The 20,752-nt window shown below is 39.9% G+C and overlaps 2 protein-coding genes across 2 annotated transcripts in view; one reads left to right on the top strand and one right to left on the bottom strand.

Annotated features, from left to right (window-relative positions):
* Nucleotides 1–1,778: 1,778 nt before the first annotated feature.
* On the bottom strand, nt 1,779–4,268 carry supt4h1 (SPT4 homolog, DSIF elongation factor subunit). The gene is made up of 5 exons (XM_080435263.1): nt 4,080–4,268; nt 3,285–3,391; nt 3,148–3,203; nt 2,177–2,230; nt 1,779–2,027 (listed from the first exon to the last, which is right to left on the bottom strand). The coding sequence occupies exons 1-5, from the start codon at nt 4,146–4,148 to the stop codon at nt 1,960–1,962; spliced, it is 354 nt and encodes a 117-aa protein (XP_080291389.1). The 5' UTR covers nt 4,149–4,268; the 3' UTR covers nt 1,779–1,959.
* Nucleotides 4,269–9,319: 5,051 nt separating this feature from the next.
* Nucleotides 9,320–20,752, top strand: part of rnf43 (ring finger protein 43) — an 82,426-nt gene continuing 70,993 nt past the window's right edge. The window contains exon 1 of the mRNA XM_080435174.1: nt 9,320–11,135. Within this exon, the coding sequence (XP_080291300.1) occupies nt 10,890–11,135 (246 nt within the window). The 5' untranslated portion in view covers nt 9,320–10,889. The remainder of the gene's footprint in view (nt 11,136–20,752) is intronic.

The following is a 20,752-nucleotide window of genomic DNA, read 5'->3' as shown; positions in this document are numbered from 1 at the left end:
ATATTCAAATTGTATAGGAGACAGTGAAGAGAACAATGAAGATACTATAAACATTTAATGGCAACTGTGACTTGGGTGGGGCTTATAGTGCCCCCTTATGGCTTTGTAATTATTACTGGTATAGTAATCATTATTTACTGTATACTGTATCAATGTAGTAACTCAGCGCCATCTTATGGCCCATATATGCAGAACCCTTAACTCTCAGGCAAAGGAAGAATATTGCTTGGTTTGCTGAAGTATCATTCTAATTGATATGCTAAACAGAATTTCTTCATTCTCATTTCATCAGATACACGCTAAATTATGAATAACTTGAGATACTAGACATAATTTCGATTACAGTAACAATGAATATGAACTTACTGTTGATATTTACATACAGTAATAAAAAAAAAAGATGATGAACCCTGATGAAGGCAGTAGATAAATAAAATAGTGCATGAGATCTTTAAGTGTGCAACAACTCTTTACTGTAGGCTACTTTGATTTGAGCCATGTTGGCAAGCACGTACCATACAGGTGTGTTTTCTCCATGTTTTGAAATGTTTACTTTGACCAGTTTATTGTTTGACCAGTTGCAAGCTGTTCTTATTATTGCTAAGGTTTCTAATTGGCTGCTGAAGAGGCATTCTGGACATCTTCAGGATATGACATTGAGTGCATAACCCAGCCAGCCAGACCCTGATGTGATGAGAATAAGCAATGAAGATGTTCCATGGATGAAACTTTGGTTTGACTATATTTTTTTATTTCAGCTTTATTCGGACAGACAGGAAAGGCGGGAGAGACCTGAACCCAGGCCAGCCGGGGCAACTACAACCTTATTTAAGTGATATATCTACCTACCAGTTGAGCAACCTGGGTGCCCAATCACACACATTACAATGTCTATTTCTTTAGCTTATGTTTTGTATCATACATTATTTGTACTTTCCTTTCTTTGTCTAATTATCTCCATCATAGTCCTGGTAATATGTGCAAATAATGTTCACTTTTTCATAAAACATGAAACTTGGTATAGGCTACTTGTACAGTTTGGGGGCCTGAGCATTTAAAAAATGGAACCATCACAAAAATATGGTGACCATATTATGTATTTTGCATCATATCTCCTGAACCAAAAATGATAACACAGAATAGTTGATGTCTACCCTATGTTTTGATGGTTATGGATTACAGTGATACCATATACAAGATCATAAACTTTTTAGGTTAGCAGTTAATGGTGAAGTCAGTGACATTGAGAGAAGGAAATCACAGTATCCGAGAACAGTGGTAATTTCCTCTGTTCCCATGGCTCCATTTCTGAAAATGTCCAGGGCCCCAAACTACTAGTATAGCAAGTTTCATGCTTTTATGAAAAAGTGAACATTTCACCACAAATTTGGCACACGTACACCCCCGCCCCTTTAACAAATAAGTTCATGCAAGACATGAATATTTCTGTGGATATCGATTGACAACTCTGACTAAAGTTTTTTACCTTTCTCTTTTTGTGAATTGCTCCTTTCACAAACTTAAGTTTCAAGAAACCTACCACCGCCCCCCTCCCCGTTTTTTTCTTCTCTTGTACATATTTTTCACTCTTCATACCATATCTGTCTGTCTCTTATGTCATCATGATTTGTGTGCATGGGGATCTCATCTTAAACAAGCTCAGTGCTTAATGAGTCTTCCAGTTTAGTAGACCTTGTATTGTGAATTTGTACTTCCATGTACTGTTGTTCTCATGTCTTACTAAATAAAGTACATCAATCAATCAAGACACATTTTTATTAAAACATCTTTATTAACCACAAATTGTTTTAATTATATGCAGCTTTGTAATTTCTATAAGACATTAACTTTTCAAATAGGGAGGGGACTGCTTTTGGCAAAAAATATATTTACAGATGGAATTGGTATTGCAGCAGGTGTTGATGCAACCAATCGAATAACGCTGGGAAACACCAAGCTTCAGGACTTCACTGCTGTATCTCTGGATTTGTAGATTACTCCTCTGCTTTTCAGCTCTCTCACCACACCTGGAAAAGGTAAATTAACATGAAATATGGTAGAACACAGTTTACAGTGAATGGCAAATTACTAAAAGAAAATCCAATTCAAAAACAGACTTATGTTTCCTGTACATGTGTGGTTACATTTTATTGTATAACAACTGGATATAGCCTACCTGGAGGTAACCGTCCAGTAACTGTCACAGCATAAACACCTGGCTTGAAATTGCCTGCAGTATAATGACAGGGACACAGAATAAGCAATACTGACAGTAAAGTAGACATTTTACTTCAAAACAAAGTCTCTAACATGTCATTGATAGTAATCAAAGTACTTTGAAGACTTTATCCACAACTCTTTATTTATTTTTTTAGGAATGCATACGGTATGCCCAAAGATTTTTGCCCATTCAGGTAGGTCTGTGTCTGTGACCTGAAATGAGTTTGACACCACTGATGATGTAGTCGCTGCTGATCTGCCAGCAAAAATAGTCCAAGAAAGTATCTGTGTGAGATTGAATGCTAGGATGTTAGAAATAGCAATTTTTCAGGTTCAAGTTGGTAGACCTCAGTAAATCACTACAGTATAAAAAAATAATGATTTAGTTAGTTTAGTTATATATTAAGGTAACAAATTGTAGAAAGCAACGTAAAGCTTTGGCACTGCGACATACAGGCTTAAGAATGGTCTGCAATTCTGAAATGCGCTGATGAAAACAGAGCGGTACAGACTTTCTTTTATGCCAACTGCCATCAGACTGCATAATGCATGAGAACTTTTTCCCTAAATGCATAATGGTTCCGTGTTGGCCCTGTTCTTGTGTATGTCTAATGTGTGTCTGATGTATTTTTTGTTTGTCTTGTAGATTTATTTTATCACCATCACTATCATTATGCTGCTGTAACACCTCAATTTCTCTTCGGGGATTAATAGAGTATATCTCATCTCATCTCAATGAGCATATTGGTGTTTATCCATTTACTTTTGTTAATGGAAGTTGCAGGACAGTAACATTGTGGATAGTCCATTTTAGACAGTGAAATTTGAGCAGAGTAATTACTCAATTATCAATATAATCAAGGAAAAGTATCACAGACTCCTTCTAGTAATTTGTTGTGATTGAGGCATTGTGCAAAAAATACTCACCGATTCTCTGCCATTTAGCCACCCAGCTGTCTTCAGGGCTCATCTGGGAAATTACTCTGAATACACAATATATATTGGTTGACAATAGAAAGCCATAATGAATCAATACACTGAGAAGACAAACATACGGTCCTTACCCATCAAATGAGGAACTTGTGCATTCATATACCATCTCCCGGTTCCCCTTCATCTGAAGATAGGACTCACAGTTGTCACAGCCATCATATTCGAACTGATCAATGGTCTGATGAATGAAGATATAACACAAGACTGTTCATGAAAGAATTAAAATCCAAACTACTATGATTCCTGCAGGTTCATTGCAGAATTCATCAAACAGGATAGTCAAATCTTAAATGGGGTTCTGCTTTAAAAAAAATAAAATATCTGCAAGGAATTAAGCTACAACACTTCAGGGCCTAATGCGTTCTATATCATGGGAACACTAACACATTTGTGGTGTTGTAATGCTGTTTGATGTAAAATGCTAGTGATCATAGGGCAACATTAATGTTATAGATGGTAATGATACTTAATATATATATATAATTAATATATATATATATATATATATATATATATATATATATATATATATATATATATATATATATATATATATATATATAGGCCTATATTAGTCCAGTATAAATATACTGGACGAACGGTTAAATAATTAGTATTTTCTTGGAAGAAAGAAATCGACCCATCCCTTATTCTTAACTCTATGACCCATCTTCATACAGTTTTCAAGCAGCAGCCTGGCCGTTGTATGCATTTCTGGTTGATTTACTAACTTTTTAGCACAATGAAAATCGAAAGATTCATCTCTACATTCAAAACATGTACGCGCCAGACGACGTAGACAGAACAATAAGCAAGTAGGTATGTAATAATGTGAGCTGTCGCCACGTTACTTTGCTGCAGTTTACCTTCACAAGAGAGCACAGAAGACAAGCCCGCAGATGGCGAAGGTCTTTTGGAACGGTATCCAGCGCCATGGTGTGCGTTTCTAATGGTTATTCCGTTTGACCAGATCGACCCTTGCGTATGAAATCTGCTATATTATGCATACAGACCATACCAGAGTTAACCATACAGACAGCTATTATGCTCGTGTATTTTTCCGGCGCTGGATAAATACGTCATTGTTTATGTGGGCCTCAAAAAGGACCCCACATTTCCGTCCAAGGTGCGCCTGTATAAAAACAGTATAAAAAAAACCAAAAAAAAAAAAGCCAGCACAGGACTACACGGTATCTAGTGCCATCTAGTGGTCAAGCCCCGAATTCACTCAGATTGAGATACCATGTTTATGTTTATGTTTATATATGTTTCATGATTCCACAGTTGTAGTGACTGAGTTGACAATTTAGTCTTTTAGTATTTAGTCTTTAGTCTTAGAATATAGCTAAAACCTGTTTATGCCTGATTAAATAATGTTTTTGTAGAAATCTGACGGAGTTGACAACGATCTTGGACACAACTTTAAAGGGAAAAAACTTTGACCAAAAAACAAATTTAAAAAAAAAGTTGATATTAATAGTAGGCTACATTCTTACACCTATGTTATCAATACAATAGTTTTTTTAAATGCTTTTAACCAAAACAAATATGAACAAAAGGAAACCAGACCAAAATATTGGTTTGTTTTGGTCTGAATAAAATGTAATTTTGTCCAATCTGTATGGTAGAGTTAGAGTATGTAATAAAATATAACTTATACAATTAGGGTGGTTGTATTTTGTCTCCCTGCTCTTCCATTGAGACATTTAGATCGTGTCAAAGGTCATCTCTCACCTATAGACACAGGATTTTACACCAATTTTGACCTTCAGGTCAAGATTCAATTGATCCCCTTAGCAAGCAGACAGGCTCTATTAGCTCAATGATAAAAAATGTCAGCGCAGGAAACCGGGTTCAAATCCAGGGTAGAAGAGGAAAGTTACATAGTGCAGCTTTAAAGCTCTATATTCTTATAGTAATCATTGCTATAGACTCTATAGCAATCCATTACACTCTATAGTATAGAGTGTAAGTTCAGTTCAGTAACAGGGGTCTCCCTGTCTCTCCAGCTCTTCAGAGAAGAGACATTTTCAGCTGGGCTCCCAATTTCAGCTCATTTCTGTGTGTCATCACTTCCAATTTCACTTGTTTATCCTTTATCATGTATGAGTTCTCTCTCCCATGTTTTGTTTTATTATTACATTTCAGCGTACATATGAAACAATTAAGACACAAGAAAATGATAATAGTAAGAGTAATGAATAAAATAATCTACACAATATAACACAAAACACAAAAAGCAAAAAAATATATATATATTTTGTAGACCCTAGAAAACCATTCACATATCTTTGACCATAAATCATGTAAAAGTAGACAATTGTAGGATAAATTCTATTTACCGTAACTTTGTCTTGGAATAGTGCATTCTGTGTATAACTTTATATTTTATTAATTTGTACCGGGCATTAATGGAACAGGTATGTATTCTTGAAAAAAAAAAATATTTCATCGCTCAATTCCATTCCCAATTCAGAGCCTCTTTCAAATGGTTGGTGGAATATACAGGAATAACTAAAAAAGAGAAACTAAATGAGAGACTTGATTGATTCATTCATTCATTGAATACTTTATTAGCAGTTTGAAACAAAAAAAAAAGCACAGGAAAGTACAGTTAAGAGGATTTTAAACCCAAGAAAGCCTATGGCTTGTTTCCATTGGGGCCCTTTAAACTCAATTCATCGAAACATTTAATGACAAATATATACTACTATGCAAAACATCATCAAACAGTTAGAAAACAAAAATATGTACAGTAAACAAAAATATGTATGTTCTCCCTGACATAATGTCTAATTTGAAAATAACTAAAGTAATAGGACTATTGGAGGTCAAACTTTTTCTGAACCTGTGGGCCCGACCCACAGGTTGAGAAACTAGATTAGGTCTAGTTTGGGGTGAGGTTGTTTTCAGCACACCACCTCACCTGGTGTTGGACATCCTCCATGTAGGCAGTAGTTAGAGATGAGGCCTATCAATGTAGGTCATCTGCAAATTTCATAATATGGTTTGAGCCATGTACAGGTGTGCAGTTGAAAGTGAAGAGGCCAGAGGGAGTAGAGGAGTGGACTCAGCACACAACCTTGTGGGACACCAGTGATCAGGGTGATGTTGAGGAGGTGAGATTGTCTGTATTAACATTGGGGTCTGTTGATTAGGAAGTTGATCAAGCACCTAGTTACAGAGGAGAGGTTCGATGTCAAGGGTATAGTACAAACCTGTTTTCAACAGGTTTGGAGAGGAATATTGTATTGAACACTGATGACATTAACGTATTGTTTTTGATTGCAGATCATCATATAATGTAAAAAATAAAACATAAATGTGTGGAAGTACAATGCCTTTTTTCCCACATAGTGTTCTATATGTTTTTTAAATATTTAACCTGAAATGTATAATGGATGGAAGTCAATGGCAGTCGGATTGGACTGAAACCTTGCCCAAATATGGTGTCATACATGACTGACATCATAGACTAATAATCTAGTCACTAGATTATTATTATTATTACCTATGCTGCTGCATTGTTTGAAGGAAGCCGATCAAAAATAAGTTGTACTCTTATGTACCTGTACACAAGCTGTAACAATAAAACACAACCTTGAACCTTGAACCTTGGCCACATGAAGTCCAAGATCCACATGGGAGCCAAGCTGTGATTAGACCCCATCTTGTTTTGACAACAATTAATTGGCCTACTGACTATAATGGTGTTGTTTTAGTATGGCCCATAGATATGAAATATATATATTTCTACAAGTATTAAGTATTATTGGCTACATAAGCATATTTTCACCACATGACTGTCACAGGGCAGCCCGTGCCCTATACACTCACGCACGCGTACACACACGCACACACACGTACGCGCACGCGCGCGCACACACACCACTCAGTTGAGTCAAATGACTAATTGACATCACCAGCTGGATGTGACTATTCAATAGTGTTGTATTGCATGTTTCCTCATGTGTACAAATGACATTTTTAAGTAACACTCAAGGATTGAAAGGGTTTAAATATGTTTATTTATTGACAATGTTGAAGTGTATTAGTTGGTCACCTGTCTCTCCTCTGCAGTGCTGGCAATCCTGTTGATTGGAAGGGGCCAAGCACTGTAGAAGAGGAGGGGTGTTTGTTGTTTGTGTTATTATGTTTTGTCTCATTTAATACTGAATGAATTGGCTCCAGGGAAACAGTTGAATTTGTTTCTAAATTCCTTTATGCTTAATAGTCATTGTGTAAGATAACTCATGGGCCTTAGTTAGCCATGTTTTAGTTAATTGGGTTACCAATTACTGATTGTGATATGGTTTGCCTCACCTGCTTAAAGGGCATGCATGCTCCTAGCCAGGAGTTCATTTTGGGTTGAGGCTTGCAATGGATAACATCAGGGGAGAGCTGCTAGGGCCTTTGTAGAAGATTTTAGCCTGTTAGCAGTATCTTGAGTGTCCTAATTCGTTGTTTTCCTTAGGTTTAGTTTTCAAGTGTTAATATCTGTTTCCTGTTCTTGGAACTTTGTTTTGGCCAGTCTTTATTTTTTAAATTATTTTTGCCTGGGCTTGCACTGTGCAATCCTGTACTGAATCTTTGTAGGTAAATAAAATACAAAAACGACTGCATTAGTGGACTTTCTACCTTTTGGAACTTTTGCAATGACATGTTATTAATTATTTTCTAATATCTTTAGTGGTGTCCTCCTGGAGCTTGGTTTCTGTTCCAAGGTTGAAGGACATGGCCAGTATTGGCTGTTGGCCCTGGCAGCCTGGTGGGGGATGCTGTTCGGCACTGAGTGCATACTGGTGACTTGGTTTGTGGGTTCACTGTGTTCCTTGGGGGGCATCATCTCAGCGTATCCCTCCCTACATACTGTAGGTACTGGTAGTGGAGGATGTCTTTGACCACCAGGGAGGGTGACATTATAATCCTCCAGCCAGCCTTAAGAGGTAGCCTACATGGCACATCTCTGCTCTGTTCTGAAGACATCTTATTTCCATGGAAACCACCTTTATCCAGTTCTAAGGACCATATACTGTATTAATTTGGACAAGGTGGTGTGTATTGACTCCCAATAAGTAGATTGCTGGTCAGTTATTGTAATGTACTCATCCTATGATGACTTTTAATAACTGAAATACTGTATGTGTATTCATATATTTTACTAGTACTATATAAACTGAAATAATTTGTTTACTTGTATATTTTACTTTTTATTTAAATATAGTATTAACTTACTGGAATACGTTGATACATTTTACTCATAGTATATTAATTTACTGAAATATGTTTACTTATTGTATATTACCTTTCTGTGTTTTAGAAGTATATCATCATAATATGTATGGAATACTACATAATATATATATTCATAATATGTAGCCTAATTATGAACACAAATATGTTTAGTAACTGAAATTTAATATAATTGTTGGATGCTGCTTTATCATTTAGATTTAGATCATGGTCAGTTATTGTGGGGTCCAGGGACCCTCATAGTTCCTTGAGGAGGGGGTTCAAAATTGACCTTTACAGGTCTAACTCTGACTGTGTGTTGGAACCAAATGGACCTCAGCGTCATTGGGGTCCTTGAAATATATATATATGTGTATATATATATATATATATATACTTTTTTTTGAGAACCACTGATTTAGATGCATGACAGTTGTTTTGTAGGAATCTCCTCTAGAGCGGTCCAGGGGCTCTCTGGGTTCCTTGGGGGGTTCTAAATTGACACTTACAACTTCAAGTCTGTAACTCTGACAGCATACAAATGGACCCGTATACTGTCAGAGTTAAGGGGGGTCCTTGAAATTTAAAAGGTTGAGAACCACTGCACTAGAAAAGGGGTCTTCAACAGGGGGTCCTCAGAGTTTCTACAGGGGGTCCACCAAATCTTTGTGTGGTGGGGAACATTAGCCGAAAATAGCAGATCTACAAGCTCACAACGCCTCGTGCTGTGACTGTGAGGCGACGGTCAAGTTTACTAAATATTAAGGGTTTAAAAGGGTAAATGTCTGCAAATACACATCAACACGAATCCAACATATTAATAATGTAGGATAATGTAGCCTATGTCAAACAAGTATGGAATCTATGATTTAAAAAAAATCTGCAACACAATTTTATTCAATATATAGGGTCCTGCTTAATCTCTCTCTCAGTTAGGGGGTCCTTGGCCTGAAAAACGTTGAAGACCCCTGCACTAGAGGGAGCCCTGCACTTGCCTTTTGGGTGCAGTGGGTGCTGGGTGGCTGCTCCGCCTTCAGTGACAGACAGTCAGCAGGTAGACCGTCAATGAGATCCCAAGGGAGGGAGACTCCAGGAGGTAGACAGACGTCGGGACGTTGCCATTGTGTACAATGCATTTCTTCAGCTCGTGAACTTTTTTGAAGAACCACAAGAAGAGTCCCGGGCGACTCTTTCATTTGGTGTTGTTGCTGTTTCAAGATTTACTTTGGTACGTTACAGCTACTGAAGATAAGTTCTGTTTCATTGTTTCGGCTTCTTCCTCGTAAGGATCGTTTCAAATCTGTTAAAGCAACAACTTTGGGACATTGAACTTGAAGGGGAAACACTTTTTTGTTTCGTGGAAAAGTGGACCAAAGGTTTAGATGCAGAGCAACTGTAAAAATAGAAATGTGGATGGGTCTATTACACAAATCACACGTGATTTGGGACTCTGTTGAATGAGTTGGAGCCTGTGAAGTAAAGGCATCGGTCCATTTGGGTCGGTTAATCATTAAATAGTTCGGTGTATTTCCATTTAGTAACGTTCGTGGATTGTTTTCTCAACTCAGTCGTAAAGTATTACCCTACCTTTTGTCACATGATATACAAGAAGTGTATAATTTGACAAACATGTCTTATAATATTCAAGCTCCAACCTGTATTCTAGCCTTTGAAGTTCAAGTCGTCGTTAATGTGTATTTTCTCCTGTGGAATACCAGAGGTGGACGGAATAACTCATAACGCGCCTTGGCAACAACCTATTGCCTTTTAGTCGCAAAATGTGATTGTAAATGACAGTGACCCACGTTACACTGTAATATTTGAGGCTCGGGCTGGTCAATCACTGATGAAGATCTGGACGTTGGTGCCACTCAGGACCTGCTCGGCTTGGATCGGATACAACCGTTGTGAAAAGACTGGCCTGCAACGTCGCAAATGACAACTTTTGTTTATCTAATGCAGGCCAGTCTGAGTGAAACGAACGCACGTTTCAGCCTCTTGCATGGTGTCCGTATTCATGGTGTATTTGTGCGTGCGGTCTTTATAGCCACCCACTTTAGTTAGTGACACTGGATAAAGTTCATTGTAGGCAATCGTTTTTATTTCTTCTCGGAAGGAGGTGATTTCATATGGTTGATGTGGTGATGATATGCATTTCTATGTTACGTGTAAGGCCTTTAACATGTAGGCCCTAGACATTTATTTCAGTGCTGGATCCTCCTGGAGTTTTTAGGACATTTACGCACGAGATACCATGGCGGTCCGCGATCATTATTAAAAGTTGGGATCGGACCTGTTGCCGAATAGTTGGACCACTCGAGTCACCCAGACAGGAGGAAGAAGAAGCAGAGGGACTGTGGGGACTAGGTCCATTCTCCTGTTCAGTGTCTTCAAGCTTTGAAGTCCACGATGTGCGGCCGGAGACCGCTGCTACAGCCGAGGCAATGACCGGTGTCCCCCATCAGCGGCGACTGGCCGGGGGTCTCTGGCCGTGGCTGCTCATGGCGGCCCTGCAGGTGGTGATGGGCCAGACGGGCCTGGAGCTGGCCGCCGCCGTGGAGTCCGAGCGCACGACCCTCAGGGCTGTCATCAAGGTGACACTGAAGCACGATCCGACGGGGAAGCCCATCACTCTCCAGGGGGTGTTCGCTGGAGCCAGCGCCAGTTCTGCAGAGGGGAAGCTGATGCAGGTGAGTGTCACTGAAAATGACACACACACACACACACACACACACACACACACACACACACACACACACATATATATATATATATATATATATATATATATATATATATATATATATATATATATATATATATATATATATATATATATATATATATATATATATATATATATATATATTAAAAAAACATCATCAAATGACTGCCTATATATCCCAAACCATCATCAAATGACTGCCTATAAAGGCGGCCTATATAAAAATGTCATGACATCTTCCCAAATAACACAGTGGGCCTATAATAGGATTTGGAAAGATTTCATGACATTTTGAAAACCGTTTCAGTAAAACTCTTCTTCATCCAAGATCAAAGATACAGTCCCCATGGTCTCTCACTGCACCCATCCTCTCCATCAGATCCCTGCTGTGGAGTGACTCCCACTGTTGGCCCCACCTGTTTGTCTAATGTAACCTGTAGTTTACACAGCATCCACAATCTGATAAAACAAATAATGTTGAAAGCATACTGGTTGTAGCTATACTGCTATGGCCATGGCTAAGAGGATGACTGTATCACAGCTTCATTGCACTGACTCCCCCTTTAGAAGCAGTCTAAATTGCAACTCTTCTAACTCAGGGTGTGATGACAGAATATCTAAATTCCTTCAACAGTAGTGATGACATATGCATATGTTATTGAGGCTAGTTTGTTTTCCTTTATTTTCAGTTTCTCTCATCTGTGTTCTCCTGCCAGTAAATCACAGGCTTGGGTATGGTTGCCAACCTCCACCCATAGTTTTTCTAAGGTGCAAGCTTTGTACTCTGCCAATCTATTATTATGCCTGATTTATACTTGGTTGTGCGCCATATTGCCCATTTAAAATAGCCGACCCACAAGCTCACAGATAATCATGTTGCACTGGGTTGTGAGCTTGTAGATCTGCTATTTTTGGTGCGCGACACTTGGCTGACAACTATCAGGCTTTTAGGGACATTCATTGCTCTGCCCGTTCCCACAGTTTTGGCATGGTCCAAGATACATTTAATTATTGTAGCCCAATGCAAACGTTTAATTGTAAAAACAAACAAAAAAACATGGCCTTTTACTGCAAATGTAAAGAATATGGCCTATTCATTGTGCATATTTAGGATTCAGGAACGGATTACGGTTGCTGGGACATAAAGCAAGGCTGTGTCAATTTATTTACTGTCTCCAAAGAAACGGGGGACGACAGATATGAGGTACTGTAGGATCCTGTCTGTCTTCACTCACCAGGTGTGGGAGGTTTTATGAATGGCAAGCCAGATGCTGCAGTTTGCAGTAATTGATAAGGATTTACATCATCTCTCCACGGAGAAAGCCCAGTGTTCATGGTGAAAAGCTGGTAGCTGTAAATGTTTACTTCTCAACTTAAATTGTTTAGAGTTAAAGACTCCATGACACGCTAGAAATCATGATATTTGATTCTACATAATCATGTGGCGTGCTTATCGCTGAGCCAGTAGGATCAGCAGATCTCCAAAAATATAGATAAAACCGCAAATCCCCATATCTGGAGTTACCCTGAAGTCATCAGTATGACATTGTAGTACTGACATCATAGAGTGGCCTGAACTCCATAATTGGGCATGCCTGACACAGAACTCCATATGGGCATAAAAGGTACACAGACAGACACATACAGAAATCTCCATATGGGCATAAAAGGTACACAGACAGACAGACGGGTACAAGAGGTACTCTGACAACGGGTACAACGGGTTGGAGATGCATGGCAAACTTGCCACAGTGCTGCTGTGCTGGGATGAAATAGCTTTGTTCAGTGACATTGACATTAAGACAATTGATGAACTGATTTCAACAGTTTCACACACTGAGCCTTCATCCGTGAGTGACAGTGGGTTTCCACAGTATTTCAGTACACTAGACTTTATTTGCCATTTGCACAAGTGCATAGGAAATTTTGGAGCTCAGCTCCTAGGGTCATCATTTAAAAAGAAAACAGAAAGTACAGACAAGACAGAGAAAACATACAGTACATCCTACAATCGTGTTTTCTGGGAGCTGAGCTCCAAAATTTCCTATGCACTTGTGCAAATGGCAAATAAGTCTATTCTATTCTACAATGTTTTTGTCAACTGGAATTTAGTGTACTGAAATACTGTGGAAGCCCACTGTCACTCATGGATGAAAGCTCAGTGTGTGAAACTGTTGAAATCAGTTATCACCTGACTCTGTACACAATGCACACACGGGTGACACTTTTGATCTTGGCTGTGGAAATGATAGCAAGCTGCCATGGTTTCCCTGAAGGTGTGAAGTGAGGTGTACCCCCAGTCACTAACTAATATTGTTCCCTCTGCTCCGTCAGGATGGCGACAGCCTAATCCTGCGCTGATAAGCTCTGTGGTTTCTCCTTCTAGCAGGCCACAAATGCCAGTGGAGTTTGTTTTGCCCCCTCTGTGAAGTTTTACCGAATATAACCAAGCTGTTCGCCTTCCACTAGTCAGACAACTGGTTGTAGTTCCCCTCCAGCCTAACATCAGGAAAAGGTATGGTTGAGTCAGATGCCTTTCTTCTGGGTTGTGCTCATAGTCCATAGAGGTGGTGTGTAATGCCGGAGGATGCTCTTTGTTGCCGTCCAGGCCTGTTGCAACAGGTATTCAAGCTGCTTTATGTTCCTGCTTTATGTTCATGGCTTGCAGAAGATGTGGTGGGGTGAAGGTTGGAAAGGTTGATTTTCTGTTTTCATAGCTGAGTGAGTCTCTGTCCCTCCCTCAGTTTCTCTTTGTAAGATTCTCCTCCATGTTGACACAACAATGACATTAATTCATTAATTGTATTGGTCATAAAACCATTGAAGGTATTTGGTAATCAATGAATAACTGAAGAGACAGTTGTCGCAGGCTTGAAATGTTTTTGTGAAGTTCGTTTAAGGCTCAGAGACCTGGCCCTAACATTTGCGTATCCAACCCCCCCTCTCTAGTAGTCAGACATGTCTGACTTGTAGAACCCCAGGCTACTCAGAATTTGACTCCCTCAACCGTGGAGGAGCATGACAGCCAGTTTTCATAACCCGCAGTAATTACACCTCTTTGGCCACATTTGATCTTCTTAAGCATGTTGTCTCTCTGGGCCACAGGTTGCCTTGCTGCTCCATTAGCTTTGGCTCTGGGTAGATTGCTAGGAAAACAATTCCATGCAATTGCATTTAGAAAGACTTTATTAAAACAGTTTTTAGGCTATAGTGTTTTTTGGCCTATCCAGTGCAGATGACTTGTTCATAATATACAAAGGTTCATTAGGCTATTTGATTGCGAGAGTTGTAGCCCCTGTTTTGTTTGATCTATCATGTCACCAGACAGTAGCTAGCCACATTACGCACGCACGCACGCACGCACGCACGCACGCACGCACGCACGCACGCACGCACGCACGCACGCACGCACGCACGCACGCACGCACGCACGCACGCACGCACGCACGCACGCACGCACGCACGCACGCACGCACGCACGCACACACGCACACACACACACACACACACAGGAATACTGCCTGGGCTCTAGCCAGACTTTTGGACAAATGTGAGTGCAGCATGGAATTTGACTGTCTCTCTCAAAAGGCTACGGAGGGGTCAGAGGAGATGCAACAACACTTGTGGTTTAGCTTTGAACTTGAGAGTATTGTCAACTGTCTTTTGGGCCAAGCAGAGAGGAGGAGTCGGTTATGCCTGCTGCAACACTTGAAGTTAATCTTCCAATTGGTCCGCTGGCTGATTCAAGGAAGCTAAACGAAATAAATAAACAAATAAATGTTTGTTCTAATCATTTTAAACTCCTTTTCTTTTCTCCCTCTATATTTTTGGGGCTTTGTACAAGTGAAAGTTTGAATTGACCTGTGTGAGCTCCGATAAAGACGTCAGGTATAATTAAGGCAGAGAGGCCAGTCGACAGAGCGCTAGTTAACTCAGTACCACTAAACATTATTTTCTTTTTCCCCCCGTTGTCCCATGAGATATTGAATGTCTCTTCTCTGTGAGCCCAGAAGAACCCAAGACCACTATCTGTGTGTTTTTTCTGGCTGGTCGACCCACAGCTCTTCGACACAGCCGTTTGGGAACGAGCTGTGGGAGGGTGGAGGGGGAGTTGAGGGAGAAGATCAAAGCATGTGCAGTTCCAAACGTGAGCCGAGATGATTAAAAAAGGGAACTGTTTACACTGCACTTCCCATATGGGCCCCCTCCTTCCCCCTCCCTCTAGATTTCCTGTCCATACTTCCTATGCCCCTGGATGAGATAACGGCCTCTCTAGGGCTCTTCAGCACTTCTCTGCTAGTCTGCTTTAGGTCAGTGGTGGAGGGAGCTGCTGTGATGTTTCATCTGCCTACTAGTGTTGTGTTTAGAACTACAGTAGATAGTATAGCAGTTACATGGTAAGTGGGAGAAACACCTTGATGGACAACTAGACCATGTTGGCAGTAGTGTTGATAAATCAACTTTATCTTTTATTCTTTTTCTATTTTGCTATGTTTTTTCTTCATAGATTGCTTAATAATAGTATTTTACTTGATTGTAAAATTGTGAGTGTTAATTAGTGTGGTTGCCCGAATGGGCAACCAGACTATTGTTTTACAGAAACTTTATTTCTAGATAAACTTTATTTCGGGCTGCATCTCCTCCCACAGTTTATTTTTCCCAATTTAGTGCCATATGTCAAAATGACCGGCTTCACCGGGAATCGTGCACTTGTATTTTGCTAAGAGATTGGTTAAATAGGTTAATTTATATTGATTTATTAGTGCATTAAATGTCCCCATCCACTTTAATGGAAAAGTGAAAAAACTCAAATTCAAGTATTTTTTTCTCAGAAACCATAAGAGCTAGAGTTACCAGATTTGGAGGGGAGGTTTATAATTTAGTCCGAAATTATTTAAATAAATAATCACACCATTTGGCCTCATGGTGGCGCTATAACAGCCCACTTTACGTTTTTGGCCTATAACTTTTGAACCGTAGGTCCTAGAATAAAAATTCAAAATAAAAACTCCCCATATAGGCCACGCCCATTTGCGTCAGGATAGATTTTCCGCCATTTTGAATTTTCTTCAAAACACACTTTTAGCTCCTCTTCCCACATATTTTCTCCAAATTTCACAAAAATCGGTACACATGATCTCTGGACCCATGCGATAATCTGGACGAAACAGAATTTTGATAGTCCATACCGTTCGTCCGTAAATGGCTTCCAAAGTTAGCGGGAGGGGCCCGTTTTACAAAAAAGCCCACAAATCACTAACAAAACGTCCAGTCAATCCCAAATTTGAATCACATGTCGAGGGTGGCTTACTCAACGAATCCCCAAAAGCATTTTCACTTTGACCCATAGGGGGCGCCACAACTGTGCAAAACGTAACCGTTTGATGAAAAAGCATGATTTTTGGGGGGATCACTCCTCTCAAATTGAAATGCAGGTGATCTCAGGAGTGACATGACGATGTCATTGGCCCGCTACATTTGTGGGAGGGGCTTATTTATTTTAGTGGGAGGGGCCTATTTCTTAAAATCAAAACACCATGTATCACGAACGTAGGATCCAATCAGCACCAAATTCGAATGGCACGTCACGCGGCCTCCGACGGTATTCCTCCAAGCGTATTCCTCAAGTCCCGGCGGCGGAGACCCGCGACCAGCGTCGGCGCAACCACACTTTGCAATTTCCCAGAATTGCGACGCGTCTAGTTTACGAGTGTACAAATGAACCCTATGGGTGGGTCCATTTGTACACTGTTAGTTACATTTTACACTGTAGAAGATGCTTCAAGTAATATCTAATTTGGCAGACATATTGAAAACAGCGCCTTATGTCAGGCTGCAATACAGTGTGAGAAATAGCAAAGCAGTTGGTGATGTGCAAGAGAAGAGTTCTGCTCTGAATTCAGTCTCAATTCAGCCTCCAGCTCCTCTTTCGCTGTGATATGGACACCATATTAGACTTCATCATAAACGGCAGTACAAGCATGTCACCGTCCATTTGGCCAGGTCAATTATACAAAGATAGCAATTAAATGGCTTTAAGCTTACAATTTACCCAGATTTAACCTCAGTACCTTGGAGAAGAATGGTGAGCTTGTCATGAGACCTTTATGTATAAATATAACTTTTATGTAGAATATAACTTTAGTGTATATTTATTAATTTTGACCCTTTGCTATGGAGGTTATACAGTAGGTTATTAACATAATCTATCTCTAATACGGTTCTCTAATATGGGTAACTGGATAATTTATCATCATTGAATATCAGTAGATTTGTCATAATGGCTATGAGCAGAAGGAAAATTATTGTTTTGTCTTTCCTTTTTGATCCAACATTTAAGTGACCTGTTAGTAGAATATGTACTTCTAAATTTCATGCCATGAGCAGACCCCATGCGGGTTAGGGCCAGCCAGACAAGCCTCTGTCTAATGGTTTCTCCTGAGAAGAGAACTAACAAGGCTGCAGTCTACAGCACAGGAAACAGGGGCTAGCACTGTGCTCTCCGTCGCGTTCCTTGGGAGATGACTGTTGAGATGTTTCTCAGGGCACTGGGAAAAGGGACAGGCAGGTAGGGGAAATGTGGCAAATCTCTTAAGTCTGCCGGCACCTTATTTTTAAGTCATTAGAACATCTCTGGAATGCCTGCGTCTGTCAGGCTCATGTTATACAACGCGTTGTCTGCTATGTTCATAGCTCTATTCATGCAAAAAAACAGAGAAGGATTACTTTACTTTCCGCATATGCTCTTAATGTTTCACTCTGATCACTCACCCATTTAGTCACTCACTCACTCATTTAGACACTCTTTTAGACACACACACACACTCACTCACTCACACACTCACTCACTCACTCACTCACTCACTCGCATGGACAGACAGACAGACAGACAGACAGACAGACACACGTACTACACATACACAAAGTGCATGTATATGCACAGACCTTTCAGTATGGTAAAAGCATTACTATTGGCCCTCATCCTTGAATTGGCCCACAGACAGACTGAGGCTGATAGGAGGGAGGGAAGAGGGAAGTGCAAACAGCCTCACCAAATCATCTCATTCATAATATACTGTACGTATCCTGGACTCCTGTAACCTTGTTTTGTTTGCGTGTTGAGAGTGTACACCGACCCCTTTCGGTCTAAACGGGTGAGCCACTACTGGGTCTCAGATCAATAACATGCACATAAAAACACAGGCTAGATTTTAATAACAAAACAAATGTGTACACTCTTAATACGCTAGCAAATCCGGAGTGTTAATTTAACTCTTGAGAGTGTAATGGACTCATTATGGATCCATTTGGTTCTATTTGTACACTCTCAAAGGTAACCCATTAAAACCACGAAAGCATTATCTGTGTCATTTTAGATTTTGGCTATTCAAGAATAGGAGATATACAAGCTCACAGCGAGTCACTTCGTGCCGTGCTGCTAGCTTGTACATCTGCTATTTTTGAACATTTTTTTAAAAATCGTATTAAATTATTTCAAATTACGAAAGTAAGGTTGAGAACTACTGATTTAGAATCTGCGGTAGAATCGGCCTCAGGTCTTAATGGGTTAAACCCCAGTTTAAGGATTACCTGGGGTTGACTTAGCACATGTTCACACACATTTGTGCTGGCCTAGACCTTAGCACAAGACCTTGGCTAGGCTGGCCAATGACAGGTCTGCAGTTAATCACTGATCCCCTTTCTCACTAGCTTTTAGGCACCATATGTTCACCAATGTCTGGGGCTAACCCTGAAAAGTTTACGTTAACCCTGCTCCAGAGCAGGGCCAGCCAGCCCAGGGCTCAACTTGGTGCTTCTCCACTTCAAAATATGGTAGTGTGAACATTCCCTATCTCACCAAGCCCAGGCCTAAGAAGTGACTTAGCCCTGGTACAGTGTGAAAACACCTACTGTTGTCTATGAGTGTGTCTTTTCTTTGGCTAATAAATTAGTGGTGGTGACTGTAAGCTGCTTCTTTAGGTTGTGGTATTGTATGCAGTCGAGTGGGACAAGTCATCATATAAGTACTACAGAGATCCATGCATGAAAGCACACACAAACATACTTACACTCATGTTCTTTTTATCCATACATGCACAGGCACATGCATAAACCTTCAGGGGAAGGTAACGCTCTTACCTTACCTGACATAGCATTAGCAAGACAGGGATGAAGTGTTGCCAGCCAGGGTCAATGGAATTCAATTATTGAAAGGTTGATAGGGTTAAATTGTTTGGAAGACCTTGGTATTTTTGCATACTAAGTGCGATGAGTATCTTGCGTGGCCTTTCTGAATTTGTCCTGACAGTCCAGGTCAAGTGAACCACCTGTCTCTTTCCAGTTGAAACTGATCCATTGGGAGTACAGAAGAAAGCCCAGTGATCCATGATGGGTATGCAGGGCAAGCTATCCCATCTCTGGGGATCAAGGCAAGGGTTTACAGAGAGTCTTTCTGCAACAGATGACTATTGTATTATATGGACATACAATATATACAGCAATGGTGGGGAAAATAGGACCATCTACCGTATTAACCAAATGCGAGTGTAATTTGGCTGCATGTGCTATTTTTGGCAGAGTGCTGTAGTGCATGGGTTCCCAAACTTTTCAGCCCGCGACCCCAAAATAATGTGGAAATTGACTCGCGACCCCACCTAAACCTGGAGGTCATTTATGCACATAAACTTGCACATTTGTAATGTATTAAAATGTAAAATGTACTATTTGTAAACACTTTTAGATTGTATTTCATCCATTCTGTTGAATTTAAAATTAAAAAAAAAAAATAATAATAACAATTACCCAAAATAAATTTGCGACCCCACCGACAGTCTCCCGCGACCCCAACTTTGGGAACCCCTGCTGTAGTGGACTAAAAAGCATCAGAAGTTTCACAATGTCCATCCCTTTGATTTTTTTTTTGTATACAGTATGTGGTTGTAGCTTCTGCGTGTGCGTGTGTGTGTGTGTGTGTACGTGTACGTGCGTGCCGTGCACCATGTGTTGTTATTGTTAAACTCTCAACAATGTTCTGTTTATTTCAGCCATATGACTTCATACATTGTGTTCAAAGTTCACACAAATTCACCCACTCACACTTACTTTTTTATGACACTTTTTGTCCCCAATTTTACATACTGTACCCAATCTACTGGTTTATCCAACATTCAATATGTCCCGAACAATCAGGCATGCATAGGCTACACATATACTATATCCCACTCAAGTTGACTTTGAAAACTTTGGGGGATATTGCATGCATTAATTCCGTATCACCTTACCCTAACCTTATGATACTGCAGTAACATCAAATTGGGGATACAAAATGTGTCACCAATATGACCAACCAACTGCTTTCACTGTAGTGGCATTAATGGCATAGTATGCCAACATCAAAGTTGCCTACTAGCTTGGAAAAGTCACTCTGTACTTAAAATCCTTCTGCACTATTTCAGATTACATTTCTTTCTCTCCTTTAATCAGGCCTTTCAGATTTTTTTTTTGACGGCTCTTTAAAAGGGTTATTATAATTCATCATGTGCACTTTAGTGTTGCGGATAAAAATGGTTGCATTTACTTGAA

This window comes from Gymnoscopelus braueri (assembly GCF_963280865.1).
Source record: "Gymnoscopelus braueri genome assembly, chromosome: 8".
NCBI classification, from domain to species: Eukaryota; Metazoa; Chordata; class Actinopteri; order Myctophiformes; family Myctophidae; genus Gymnoscopelus; species Gymnoscopelus braueri.
This window is presented reverse-complemented; position numbering and strand designations above follow the sequence as displayed.

Bases quoted from the DNA above. Each gene is read 5' to 3' on its own strand.
- supt4h1 (XM_080435263.1), bottom strand. From the start codon at position 4,148: ATGGCGCTGGATACCGTTCCAAAAGACCTTCGCCATCTGCGGGCTTGT. The intron at 3,204-3,284 runs GTAAGGACCGTA...TTGTGTATTCAG, and splicing joins ACAAGTTCCTCATTTGATGG to AGTAATTTCCCAGATGAGCC. The intron at 2,231-3,147 runs GTGAGTATTTTT...ATTATACTGCAG, and splicing joins GGCTAAATGGCAGAGAATCG to GCAATTTCAAGCCAGGTGTT.